Genomic DNA, 14,829 nt, shown 5'->3' with positions numbered 1-14,829 from the left:
ATCATTTTTAGTTCCGCAACTGGCACGTTGCTAGTAGTTTTGTAAAAACAAACAATCTACTACACTAGTGATGCTCCATTGTGGCTAACACACGCTATTGCGTTAAATAAAAAATATACATATATACATGAGCTGTAGTGTGAAAGATAGGTAAACTTTCAAACACTTCCATGACTTATTTCCTTTTTTTAAATAGTCAAAAAAGAATGCCCGTAAGCTCCTTTTAATAGCTTTGTACTAAACAAATTAATAAGCAATTATATCTCTTAATTATTCGTTTTCTTAAAATACGTACTAAAGAATGACATAATATAAAAAGGAAATGTATTTAAAATTAATAATATAAATTAAAAAAATAAAAAAATAAACATAACACGAGAAACCATTACTAATACAAAGCTGTCATGTGCATATACTTTTGAAGGGTTCGCGCGAAAGATGTAGTACGGTAGATATAGAATAAAACGGAGATTTTCAAAACAGACAAATGCACACACATACATTATTTGTTGTTGTAACTTGTTTAAAATGAAAAAAAACAAAGCAAAGAATTTTTTTCAAAACCCGATCAGGCTCGAAATGAGTATTTTATGTTTGTATTTTGTGTTTGTGTGTGTGTATATATACATATATATATATATATATATATATATATATATATATATATATATATATATATATATACCTACAATAGCTGTAGTATAGCTAGACGTAAAAGATTTGTTATTATATTTTCTTTGAGGGGTGGGTGGAGAGTCCCCTTGCCAATGCCACTGGTTGGAATCAAATAATAGTGTAAGTATCGATTCGTATTATAAAAAAATATTCTCTGATTACAATATGTTTTAAGGCCACAGGTCCATGACATGACCCACGGGCTATAAAAACAGGACCAGACAGTTGATCTTTACTTTACAGTTCCAGAACACCATGAGGACCTTCGCTCTTCTCGCTGTTGCCATCTTTGGCTGGTCAGTTGTCCGCTTGCGATTTAGCGCAGTTGTTGGATTTTTTAATTTTTTTTTTGTAATCTGTTTTTTTTTTGCGTGGTATTTAGGATGTCTCTTTTATTTTTGTCGTGGTATTTAGGTCGCCTGTCTTGTTTTTAAATTCCTATTAATTTTTTTTGGTAATGATAATGTATTTACATGCTGTTTTTTTGTTCGAGACTCACCAGTTTAGATTGACTTATTCTTGCCTCTCTCTGTGTCAAGGAACATATTTAAGTTTTTGTTTTATGCTAGTGTATTTTTTGTTTTGTTTCGATTTTGTTTAAATAGCAATTTAATTAATAAAACCACAAAACAAATATAGACTTCAAACTTTATATTTCCAGTGTGGTTGCCCAGCCTGGTGGCGGAAGCGTCAACTTTGACGACCTCTTCAGAAGATATGCCGGAAATGACAATCTGCTACAGAGAGCTGAGTTTGACAGATTCTGGCTTCATTTTGACGACGATTGTAAGTCACAAGACCGTTGGTCTCTGGTAATATTTATAAATTTGGTTTAGATGAGAGTTGAGAGGATATGGATGATTATTAAGACAAAAATTTGTAAAAATAAATCATTTATGTTTTTATTCAATCCAACCTTGGTAGGTGCTTAGGATCGAGATAAAAATTGATCGTTGAATTTTAATGATCATCAATTAAAGCCATTATGCACAGTTCAGTAATTAGGAACATAGTTTGCTATCCTGTTTTTTTTTTGACAAGCCACATTATTCAGAATGTTAAAATAACACAAATAAAAAATCTCTATACAAACGAGATTTTAAATGCACTTAAAACAAACTTGCTTTCTATTTTAAGAAATGTGTAAGAGATCATATCAACGACCAATGCTGTTTTTAGGTAAAGCATGGTTGTTTTATTTTCTTATTTTCGGTGCATTTAAAAGTTTATTATAAAGATTTTTATATTTGTTAAATTTCCACTTTTTAAGTATTTGCTTACTAAATAGACAGCAGCAAATAAATATTTGCCTGAAAACCTGCCCAGTTATCTGCCCCTAATTGGTTTTTGGTCGCAGCGTCCGAGTGTAAACAGCTGATTGAGGAATCGCTTGAAATGTGTCACTAAATTTAGAAATGTTTAAAATTAAATAAATTACTATATGTCTATCTAATTAGATTTAAAAATCGATATTCATGCATTGCCATAAAAATAAGTATCTAGAAAATGTGAATATAATCGCTGGTTTCAATATGGGTCAATATTGAGTTACAAGATTGCCATTATGCCACATAAAGCAAACAGAGGTTGCGAAAATAGTAAAAGCTTGTAAAAATACATTATTATTATTATTACAAAAGCCGTAGAAGCATATCCAAAGTGAAATGTAGGCTGAATTGAGAGTCAAAGGCTTTTTACAGGGCATAACAATTTTAAAAAATAAATTCAGAACGATTTATAATAATAGCAAGTTAATCATTTAGTCAGAAAACTTGTATCATAATTGTTAATTAATGGTAAATGAACATTATAACATGCATTGTTCAACTGTAAACTGCAAAAAGTATAACTTGTGTCTTAACAAACAAACAAACAAATCTACACAACAGCTGACGGTGATGTGACCAAACAAGAATTTGACCAGGGCTGGAGACAAGAAGGCTTCCCCCACCCCCAGAACGCCCCACTCTACTTCCTCGAGCTGGACAGAGTCAACGATGAGGTCCTCAACGTCCTCGACTTCCCACACATCTTCCGCCTGTTCGATGAGGATGGTAAGTGACAACACGTTCTTTTTGGTGTTTGTGATCATTTTTATTTCAACTACTGTTGAAACTCAAACTGCTGTATTACAAACTAGACTGCTGCATTACAAACTAGACTTCTATTTTACAAACTAGAATGCTATATTACAAACTACACTTTCTATATTACAAACTTCTTCTTCTTCTTCTTCTTATGCGGAAACCGGCTCAGAAGGATGACTTCCATTAGCCAGGCAGGCCTCAATGTAGTAAACCCCGGCCCCCGTTAAGGGGCCATGGTTCCCCACACATTGGTCGCTAAAACCGCGGGTTTCTCACCAGGCTTTTCTTCCCCTCCCACCAGACGCAGGACGTCGTCCCACCGCCTGGTACCCGGCTTGATCGTGGGGGGCATCCCGTCAGATCGAAAAACCTCTAGCAGCTGTTATCTGCCCCCGGCCGTCCCGCATCCACTTAACGTAGATTTGGTCGGACCAGCGGCATTATTCCGAAGCCCCGTTCAGGCCGCCGCTTCAAGTCAAAAGCGATATCTGACTCTTTTTGTTCCCGACTGTCTTGCACCTCTCCTCCCCCACGCTGTTCTGTGGGGGACTTGGGAGACCGACGTGTCAGGCTCTTCGGAGAAAGCTGGAACCTGGACGCACACAACAGTTCCACCGACCAGAACGAAAATCCTCTAGCTGCTGTTCACTCCACCAGCCATCCCGCTTCCACCGTGGGACGATCCCCCAGCCACCCCCCCCCGAGGATTTGGTCCGACTGGCAGAGTTCGTCCGAAGCCGTATGAGGGCCGCAGCTTAAAGTTAAACCGTTTGGTTAGGATCGCGAACAGACCCTTTTTAATTCCTAGCAGTCATGCATCTCTCCACCACCTCGCTATTTGGGACGATAACGGAGATTCACCCGTCCAATGCGAGCAGATCTCCTGGTCCCAATATGGGGGTTTTGGGAGTCCGACTTACCAGGCTCTTCGGACCGGCATCCAAGCATCAGCCAGGGGACGCTGGCCGACACGGATGCACAGACTAAAACCCCTAGCTGCCGTTCGCTACCCGGGTAAGGCACCCGTCCGTGGTCACGAGGAGGCCGCAGCATTAGGTCAACATGTCTGCCATTGGGACGTCGGCCCCTTTCGTTCCCAGTTCCTGTTCACCCACACAATCCCAAAGGCCAGGCTGCGGGGATCCGAGGACATCGGGCGGCACGGACATATTACAAACTAGACTGCTTCATTATAAACTTGACTGCTTTATTACAAGCTTGAATGAAGAGTAACAAACCGAACTGCTATGTCGCCAACTAAGTGTCTCGCGATCGCTGGTTCAAGCGATGACCTGAAAATGTTCAATGTAAAGCTGCACATATTAAAGTGCGCCTATTAAAGGGCATTTTTTCTTTAATCAAGCATTTATTGACATAAGCTAAGAATGAGGACATGTACATTCTAGCAAAATAAAACATATTTCAATTATAAATTAATGTGTATTAGTATGATACATGTGAATTTGCGCACTTTTTCCGTTTGGCCAGTAGTGTAGTGGAATTAATTAATGACATATGAACCAGTTACAGTAAAATCTTGATTTAAGCTTGTAATATAGCAGTCAAGTTTGTAATGTAACAGAGGGGACATTTGTGCCTGGCTGTAGAGGTATATTTAATGATGATTTCTTTTTCCGTGTGAGGAGTTGAGCGTAACGATTGTACATAGAGCGATTTTAGGAGATATATAGATATCTAGGGAGATGGAGAAATCGAAGGAGATCAATACAATAAATCTCGCTTGTGTTTATTTACATTTTTTCACTCTTTGCCCAGTGTTGTGAATGAATAAATTACCCCCCCCCCCCCCTTTTTTTTTAGCTTTAACAACCCAAGCCACTGATCAGCATAAAGACTTCACTTTTAATGTCCAAGCTGTCTTTGGAAACGATCATTAACTGTCAACCTCCTCCTCCTCTTCGTATAGTACTTTATTATTATCCCTAGCTGGTGGCTATGGATGTTTCCCCGATTATGTATAGTTAAATATATAGTTTAGTTGTCACAAGAGCTTCCATCACTCAGTTTCTATTGTAAGTATGTAAAATATTATTGAGACGATATTTAACGAATAAACTATTTGGAACTTTTTTTCCCCAGGCAATGGTGCTATCAATGAACGAGAAATGAGATATAACTGGAATGCTTATTTCGACTAAAGTGGAATTTTTGTAGATTTCAAATAATATAGCTACTAGTTTCTTCGCCATGCTTGATTTTTTGAAAATAAACGTGTATTTCTAATAGCGTATTATGTATCCATTATTAATATTAGTAAAATAAAATAAGATTCGTATCGAAGACAAAATGCCTGGCTGCAAGGGCGTTGTTGTCTTTTGGTTCGTTATAATTACCCAAACCAACTGCATACAAGTTTTCAGACTGGACCAGAGGCGTAGCTCGAATTTTTTTGCCTCTATGCAAAAATTACCAGTAAGTCCCTTTGTCAGCTGTGAGGCTACAACGGAGTTAAACATGGGCAGCGAAGATATAGACTGCTACTTACGACGGAGTATTTAAAATAATATAAATATTCTGTACATTTTGTATTTTATACGTCCTGATTATATATTTATTCTACATTATTATGTAAGTCTACTACCCCGTAGCTTTGTTTAAATATTACAGACTTACAGTTAATTATTTTTTAAAATAACCAAACACAGTAGGTCCACAAGGCGGGGGGAAAGGTGCGGCCCGCATCAGATGACAACACTTAGGCGTGACACCACGACAAACATTGTACAATTTACTACTAAAACAATGTTGTATCCAGATAAATAATAAAAGATTTGCGAGAGAGGGGTGACACCCCACCGAAAATGCAAAATTGTTGGGGACAATGAGATGACACCTTTAGTAAACAAGTAAGGTAACACCCGACCTTGTGACGCAACTTACCAAACAGAATTTTTATTATTGCATGATTGGTGCCATCTTTACGCTTGGGGCGTTGAAAGCCGCCCCTGTTGCAGTTTGACTGTTGAATCAATTAGTTTCCCTGACTTTGTAGGACGTGCAATAAACGGATCATTTGCACTAAGATAGCCGCTGAGTATTAGTGCAAATCAGCCTTTACTACTGCTGATGCACAGGAGAACACCCTCATGCGCCTGTGCAATTTGACCGCTGAATCAAGTAGTAACGCTGATCCGCTGCAACGGACATCCAGCTGAAAAACTCTGGGTGACAAACCGCATCACCTGCTGCCGGGGCGCCGCCCTCCAAAATGAAATAAAAATTTAATGTCAGAAACCTTCCAAAAGTCAAAGTTTCTGCCAGGAACCTTTTCGGAAAAATGTCTGAAAAAAAAACACTGCCTGGAGTATTCTCAATGACTCTCCAAAGTTTCTTGGCGATTGTAGGAAAACCAAAAAAGTACAGTGTTAGTAGCGCCATATTGATTAAATTTAATTAGATAAACAAATGAAATGTGTCATTAAGGGTAGTAGAGTAACATTAACAAATGTTAAACTTAGCTTGTTGTGAAAACACTGTGCAGAGATTTAGATCTTTTACTAAAATGTGAAATTGATTTTTTTTTTAAATGGCGCAATTGTTATCATGGATGTTTAGTAGGATAGAATTTCGGGGAAAGAAGACAGTTAGGAGGTACAGGTCTGTGGAGTGGGTTCTGGAATTTCCCAGTCTGTTGAGGTTTGTAGCGATGCATGTAAATGTACGGTGCTTGGTGCCAATATAGGCTAATTATCTATGTAGGGTTATAATTACGGATGGGCCCTGTTTGATCCCTTCTCCCACCCACTGAATGTACTGTACAATAAGAAAGGGCTTGGGGCCCTTTTAGACATTTTAATTATTTCTAAAGTAGAAAAGAAAAATGATTTCAATTATCTTTTTAAAATTATTTATTTAAAACAAATATTTAAATTCAAATGTAAAAGTTTAATTATTTTAAAGAGAGAAAAGGGCCCAAATGTGCCTTTGGCCCCTATGCCTTGCTTTCGCTAGATTTAAGGCAGCTACGCCACTAGACTGTACAGAATTGTTGCATGTTTTTTATTTGTCGTTAGAGGCTATACCGAAAACCAGTGGCGCATCCAGGTTTTCTGATCAAGGGGAGCGGTGAGTGCAAAAATGCATCTCTCTATAGCTTTATAAATGAAAATAAAGAAATAAAAATTGATTAATTAATTCATTAAATATTTAAAAAACAAAAATAAAAATAAAATAAATAAATAAAAAGAGAATTAAAAAGAGAAAAATAGATAAATGCATAACTAAGTAAAAACATAAATAAATTGACCAATAAATAAATAAATAAATAAATAGATAAAAAATTAAAAACAATAAAAATAAAGCGGGAGGGATCTCCCATAAACTTATATTGTTTATTTATATTGCTATATAACATTACTTTATATTGCTATATAACATTACTTTTAATCAGCTTTTACAAACTTTAACGTTTTTCAAAATGGAATAGAATCTCGTAGAAAAAACAATTGGCACCAAGTGAATAATATAATTGTGTACAATAGTGCAAAATACTAGTACTTTATAAATTCATATGCTTTTTTTTGAGAAATTAGAAATAGCATAAATTACTACTTACCGTCAACAAAAATTACTCAAAATTTGACAGAAAGCAGAGAATTAGATATTTTACTTATATGTTCGTATATCTATGTGAGACAGTACTCATATTATAGGCTTTTGAAAAACCAAAAGTAGAATAAGTTCCACTTCCAGTTACTGAAAATCACTGAAAGGTTGATACAGAACTACAAAATTGATATAATACATATGAAATTTCAGCAACCTAGCTGTACCGAAGTTATCGTATTCACAAACATACACACAAACACAGACATACGGACGTAAACTATGTATTTCCGACTGAGGTAGGTGTAAGCGTCGAGATTTGTGACAACATCAATTTCGAATTTTTGCACGATTACAATACTTTCTCTATACTTCGTATACAAAAAAGTAAAAAAATAACAAATAAAAAAATATAACAAAAAAAGAGAACAATAACGCAAAAAATAATAATAATGAAGACTCAAACATAAGCACAAACTTAAACGCAAACGGAAACTTAAACGCAAAGATAAAAACAAACAACACAAATACAACTATAAACGAAAACATAAATACAAACGTAGCCTATAATTAAACGCAAAGAAAAACATAAACGCAAACCTAAACGCAAGCACAAACAATAGAGCAGAAAACAATGCAAACATAAACGGGAACATAAACGCAAATAATAACGCTAACCGAAAGATGTACTTAAACCTAGAGGTTAAAAATCATCATTAATAAACAGTACATTCAGCTTATAAAATAAATTAAAGGTATAATTAAAATATAACATTGATTTACTTATAACAATTTGTACGTCATCTATTCAGGCAAGTAATTGTTACAAAGGGGTGTGATTTGAAACTTTCCTCAGACAAAATAAAAAAATATGTGAAGGGTAATACATTTAGTATGATTTTGTTCTTTGCTTATTAGCTCAATAAAATACTTAGTTGTAAAATAAAATATTTAAAAACTATCTATAGTGAATTTTCTAAACATCAATTTTGATTTTAGTACAAAAATTAAAACTTAAAAAATATTACACAATTGCGATCAAGTAGAATTTTTTACTATACGCATGTCATCCACAAACATATCCGTCCGCCACATACAAATAAACCGACTCTATTTTAACTTCATAGATTAGATGTGCCTCAGACATGTAATTATGGTAGCGTATCTTAGTCCCAAATTTTTCCACTGGTGCATTACTATGCTCATCATTAGACATACGAGGACTGTTGTAGATTTAAATTGATAGCTATTTCTTTCACTCTAAAGATGGGTACATATTATACATGATTTTTGCAGAGTATGAGTTCCATTTTTGAACATTAAGATTAATAAGTCAGAAGAGGAGTGAGTCGAGTATGAGTACCTGTAAAAGAGATGGGGGAACCGAAAAATCAGTGGACCATCTTAATCTATAAAAAGGTGTTAGTTTGACTATAGTGGTGTGGATACAATTTTAACTTATTTCGGAACATGTACATGATACTGTCTGGAATCCACGGGGTAGGAGGAGGAGAGGCGGACCAAGAAAGACCTGGAGACGTGACCTGGAAGAAGAAATTAAGAAGATTGGATACACCTAGGGACAGTTGGAGAGACTAGCCCAGGACAGAGACGCCTTGAAAGCTCTTGTCAGCGGCCTATGTCCCTGGAGGGACGACAGGCTCAACTAACCTAACTTAACGTGATACTGGGTGACTTCTTTTCTTTAATGTATACCTTTCTGAACAAAATTACTATACTACTTATATTGCCTCGTTACCAAAGATTTTCCTTGCAAAATTAAAAGAAGTTTTTTTTTTTTTGCAGAAAAAACTCTTTTAGTGTTCTAATCAACTCCTCAGAGTTTCACGACGACCGGATTAAAGGTGTCACACCGCAATCGACTTTTAGTTTTTATATACGGTATATTTAATTATTTTTTTTGCATATACCTCTCCAGGAGTATTCTCAATAACTTACCAAAGTTTCATGGAGATTGGATGAAAGATGTAGTAATGCATAGAAGACAAACAGACAGACAAACACACATACAGACATATATGCTTATATATATATATATATATATATATATATATATATATATATATATATATATATATATATATATATATATATATATATATATATATATATATATATATATATATATATATATATATATATATATATATATATATATATATATATATATATATTTGCATTTAAACACAATCCTTTTTTAAAAAGTACTGGGCATTTAAAGTAAACCGACATTTTGCATTTTATTTTTAAACTTTGCTTCATTAAAGCGGTTAAAAATACTTTCTTTCCCACATTGTCGGATTTTTCAACTTAACTGAATCAACTGTTGTGTTATGGGAATGTTCTAGAAAAAAAATTAAGTGTAACAACAGGTTAAAAGATTAGATTGAATGTAAAATTCACACTTAAACTCGTGTAAAATCAAGTGCGATTAACATCTGCAGATAGATAAAAGTTAGCAAAGCCACAATAAATAAAATTATTTTAAGGTCACTTGGCTGAACAATATAAAGTTAAAACTGTTCTAAAAACGGTCGATATATAGGTTATATAAAAACAGTTATCGACTACCCGCTATACCGCTGCGTGAGATAGTATATCGATCCCCAGAAGTAATTTAAACAAGTCTTGTTTTTCGCGAATATTCCTAAAGGCATTAATATATACCAGAGAAAATATTTCTTTATACAAACACAGTGTGAAACTCTACAATGTATATTTCGAGGACAGAAATAAGAAAAGCACAAAAACAACTGTTTTTTTTTTGTAATACTCATGAAAGTAATTTTTAACTATTGAGATTCTAAAAAAAAAAGGGATTGAATGGGAAATAATACACCGCATCTCATCCGGCACGACACGATACAACACATCCCACTACAACAAATACTATAAATAAAAACATACCCTTGTAATCCCAATCACTCATCCAACATTCGACACAGAATTCACCTTACAACACACCACACCACACACAACATACAAAGAAGGTCAAAACTAACATCGCCTTGCTCCACATCAAAAAGCATTCCAGTTTATACCACGCAACGTCATAAAGCATACACCAAACACAACACAACCTCGATCCACACGCCTCAAACATTATCCAACAACCTGAACATAACACCATACACCCTTCTCGCAATCAGCTTAACATCCACAGAACATAAAACACACATTATACGCGTACTCCTTGACCCACATCACACTAGCCTACATAGCTCAACCCACACTTTATCCACTTATAACACGACCCACACCCAATCACCTCTTCCAGATCACACACACCATTTCCAATACACCACAGCATCTTCACACTTGCACTACACAATACATTGCAGTGATTAACGCATTAAAATAAATTTGTATAAAACATTTTGGAAACTAAGAACATTGTTTTCTAAACAATTGCATATTTTGCAGTTCTACACATAGTGCAGATGCTCTGAACAAACAGAACCAATAAACACCATTAAAACAAAACACCAGTAAATATACAAGCACGTGAACAGTAGTGAAGTTTAGTAGAATACCGATTAAAAACACCTAACGTGAGTAGGCTAAACGTCAAACCAGAGGCGTAGCGAGGGCTGGGCGGGGGTGCGGACCGCACCGGGTGATACCATTTGGGGAGGCGACACCAATGCAAATAAAATAGTAAAATGTAAAGGAGAAAAAATTATTTTTTTCCAGTTCCATTAATGATTACTTAAAGTTAAAAAGTCTTTCAAGTACAGATTGACAATTATTACAAGAGGGTGGAGGTGGCACCATGACGTAAACGTGCTAACTATAAAGAAAACAATGCTACATCAAACTGTATTATTAACAGACTTTAGATAAACATCGTTACTATTAAGTCCGCAGCGAATAAAGCTTTTACACATACAAGTACGCGTATGTGGCATATATGTAAATTATAGGCCAACACATAGACACACACACACAAACATATATATAGTATTTCTTGGGGGTGGGGGTGACACCACGAAGTGCCGCACCTTGTGACACCCGACCTAGCGACGCCACTGCGTCTAACCAAACACATATCATGATATTTTTTAAAGTGGATCTTTGATTGTTAAAACAAGTGTACTGACGATACCTTGGGAAAATACTTTTTAAAAAATCTGAGATTGCAAGTTTGTGTCACGAGTGCATGTCCTGACCCACGGGCTATAAAAGCAGGACCAGAGATCTATCGTTACCACGCGGTTCCAGAACATCATGAGGACCCTCGCTCTACTGACTATAGCCATCTTTGGCTGGTAAGTTTAATTAAGCAATTTTTAAGAGATTTGATTTTGTTATTGCTATTATGTAACATTTTATTTGTTATTGATTTGTGTACATGTATGCTGTGTATACGTCTGTGTGTGTAGGAGGTCTTTACTTTTACGTCGTTTCCTGTGACCAATCTGTGCTAAATTGTATGTGTTTTATGTGCAAAATGTGTGTGTAAATTGGATGTGTTCTTAATGGTTATGTTCTTACATTTTATTTTCTTAACTTATTCATTTTGGTTTACGTTAATTATATTAGTTAATGTACATGTTTATGAAAAAAAGAAGAAATTTTTAGAATACTCCTACATTAGCCATACAATTGATGCAATTACAGCGTCGTTGCCCAGCCTGGCGGCGGAACCAACTACGACAACCTTTTTCAGAGATACGCCGGAAGTGATAACCTTTTGCAAAGGTCTGAGTTTGACAGGTTCTGGCTTCACTTTGATGACAATGGTAAGATACTTAAAGTCGGATGAACTATCTTTGTATCGTCTTGTTTGGCATTCGAAAACAGTTGATCATTTGGTCACTAGGCTGCGGAATAGTTTGTCGTTTGATAATTTGGTCAATAGAAAAGGGAATAAATAGTCTTAGGGTCAGAGGGCGAGGGAATAAATGGTCATAGGGTCAGGGGGCGAGGGAATAGTTAGCCATTGGTTAGAGCTGGTAGAGCAGAATTAAGGATTGTGGTATACTAAAATAAACCGGGAGTGATCTCCCCTAAACTTTCTCGAATATTCTAATATAACACTACGGGGGTATGGCAACTCGGGACATAGACAATATTTTAAATCCATTTTTAAATACTTAAACTTTTTATAATAGAATAGAATCTCGTAGAAAAAAGAATTGCACACCAGTGAACGCTAAATAAAATTTGCATAATAGTGCGGGATATTATTAGTACTTTGTAAATTCACAATCATTTTTTGAGAAATCGGAAATAGCGTAAATTACTACTTCCGGTCAACGGAAATTACTCAAAAGTTGACAGAAGGTGCAGAATTAGATCTTTTACTTACGGGTGAAATTTCATTAATCTATTTGAAATAGTACTAAAGTTATAGGCTTTTGAAAAATTCAAAGTAGAAAAAGTACCTCTTCCGGTTATCGGAAATCGCTCAAAAGTTGATACGGATCTACGATTTTGAAATTATACTTATATATGAAATTTCATCAATTTAGCTGTAACAATTAGTTAAACAGCCACTGTAAACTTTCTCTCACAGGTAACGGTGAAGTGAGCAAACAAGAATTTGACCAGGGCTGGAGACAAGAAGGTTTCCCCAACCCACAGAACGCCCCTCTCTACTTCCTCGAGCTGGACAGAGTCGCCGATGAAGTTCTCAACGCTCAAGACTTCCCACATCTGTTTCACCTTTTTGATGAAGACGGTAAGACATTGTATCTTCACACAATAAGCGTCAATAATATACTATTTAAGAGGTTATTAAAATTTAAAAGATAAATCATATTTTTAAAGACTAATTTTATTCAATATATTTCAGGCAACGGCGTCATCTCAGAGAGAGAAGCCAGATATAATTGGAACGCTTATTTCGATTAAATGCTAAATCTGTTTTTCAAGTTCTAAACCGAAGTTTTATGTTGATTTTTATGATTACCATTTTTACTTTTTTACTTTCTCGTATTTACGAAGTATGGAGAAAGTCTTGTAATCATGCAAAAAAAAAAAAATCGAGATTTTTGGAAATCTCGACGTTTTACACCTCACTGATACGGAAAAACATAATTTGCAATCTTGTCCGTATGTCTGTGTGTATGTCTGTGTGTGTGTCTGTGTGTCTGTAAACACGATAACTTGAGTACGGTTACAGCTAGGCTGATGAAATTTCATATACACGTATTTTATCAAAATCGTAGATCCGTATAATCTTTTGAGCGATTTCCGATAACCGGAAGTGGTACTTTTTCTACTTTGAATTTTTCAAAAGTCTATAACGTGAGTACTATTTCGGATAAATAAATGAAATTTCACACGTAAGTAAAAAATCTAATCTTCTACCTTCCATCAAATTATGAGTAATTTCCGTTGATCGGAAGTAGTAATTTACGCTATTTCCGATTTCTCAAAAAACACATGTAAATTTATAAAGTACTAATAATATTCCGCACTATTATGCACATTTTGTTTTGGCGTTCGCTTGGTGCGCAATTCTTTTTTCTACGAGATTCTATTCTTTTTTTTAAAGTTTAAATAATTAAAAATCATGTCTATATTCCGAGTTGCCATCCCACGTAGTGTTATATAAGAATATTTGAGAAAGTTTAGGGGAGATTACTCCCGGTTTATTAAGGTAGGTTTCGCTGCATTTATTATAGCAATAAAAAGTAAAGTTCCCTCTTCAAAACCTGAAAGGGGCAAGTGAAGTAGTGTTCACCTGTTTGCATGACCTCGGAAAATGAAGGGTTTGTGTGGTCAGCATTAAGCCCTGTCGCTTTTACAATCCCTAAAACGACTTAGATACCCATCAGAGCTGGATTGACTCAGTTACATGCTTCAATTTGAACTCGGATTCAAACTTAAGAATTTCGAGTGAGCAGTCTAATACTCTACTGCTATGCCACGCCTATAAAAATGAGTTGATTGAATCTTTGAGAAATACAGAACAATTAGAATTGAAGAATTGGTTTTGAGAAAGTATATTTACTCAGTTTACTTTCTCGTATATGGAATATAGACAATTTGTTTCAAACACTCAAAATCTAGATTTAAAAAAAATTTCAACATTACAAATTCGGAAATACTTTGTTCTTACATTTCAAATATTGTCTGTATGTCTGCCTGCCTATTTCTCAGTTTTACTTTCTCGTATACGGAATATAAACAATTTGTTGTAAACACGCAAAATCTAGATTTTAAACAATCTCAACGTTACTAAATCGGAAATACTTTGCTCTGAAATATTGTCTTTATGTTGTCCTGCCTTTTTATCTCTCTCTGTGTTGGTGTGACCACAATAACTTGAAGACCGTTTCAGTTAGGTTGACCAAATTTAATATACAAGTACTGTATCCAATTTATGTAGTTTTCTGTCAACGTTTGATCGAGTTGTGTCCTTATTCTCATTCTGTTTTTTTTTAAATCCTAAAACTTGAGTAGGCTACTTTTTCAATTCGGTGGGCAAAGTTTCGCACTTAAATTGTAGATTGTATGCACATGGTTCTGT

The 14,829-nt window shown here is 35.2% G+C and overlaps 2 protein-coding genes across 2 annotated transcripts; both read left to right on the top strand.

Annotated features, from left to right (window-relative positions):
* The first annotated feature begins 854 nt into the window (after window positions 1-854).
* On the top strand, window positions 855-5,005 carry LOC131939214 (calmodulin). Its single transcript, XM_059297406.1, has 4 exons — window positions 855-971; window positions 1,337-1,461; window positions 2,565-2,729; window positions 4,863-5,005. Exons 1-4 carry the CDS (start codon window positions 931-933, stop codon window positions 4,919-4,921), a joined length of 390 nt encoding a protein of 129 aa, XP_059153389.1. The 5' UTR covers window positions 855-930; the 3' UTR covers window positions 4,922-5,005.
* Window positions 5,006-11,465: 6,460 nt separating this feature from the next.
* LOC131939221 (uncharacterized) lies at window positions 11,466-13,233 on the top strand. The gene is made up of 4 exons (XM_059297422.1): window positions 11,466-11,617; window positions 11,970-12,091; window positions 12,868-13,032; window positions 13,147-13,233. Exons 1-4 carry the CDS (start codon window positions 11,577-11,579, stop codon window positions 13,203-13,205), a joined length of 387 nt encoding a protein of 128 aa, XP_059153405.1. The 5' UTR covers window positions 11,466-11,576; the 3' UTR covers window positions 13,206-13,233.
* The last annotated feature ends 1,596 nt before the right edge of the window (window positions 13,234-14,829 follow it).

This window comes from Physella acuta, unplaced genomic scaffold, assembly GCF_028476545.2.
Source record: "Physella acuta isolate Inbredline_101_S28 unplaced genomic scaffold, ASM2847654v3 ptg000268l, whole genome shotgun sequence".
In the NCBI taxonomy this organism is placed as follows: domain Eukaryota; kingdom Metazoa; phylum Mollusca; class Gastropoda; family Physidae; genus Physella; species Physella acuta.
Note: the sequence above shows the minus strand (reverse complement) of the source record. Positions and strands in the feature narration are given on the sequence as shown.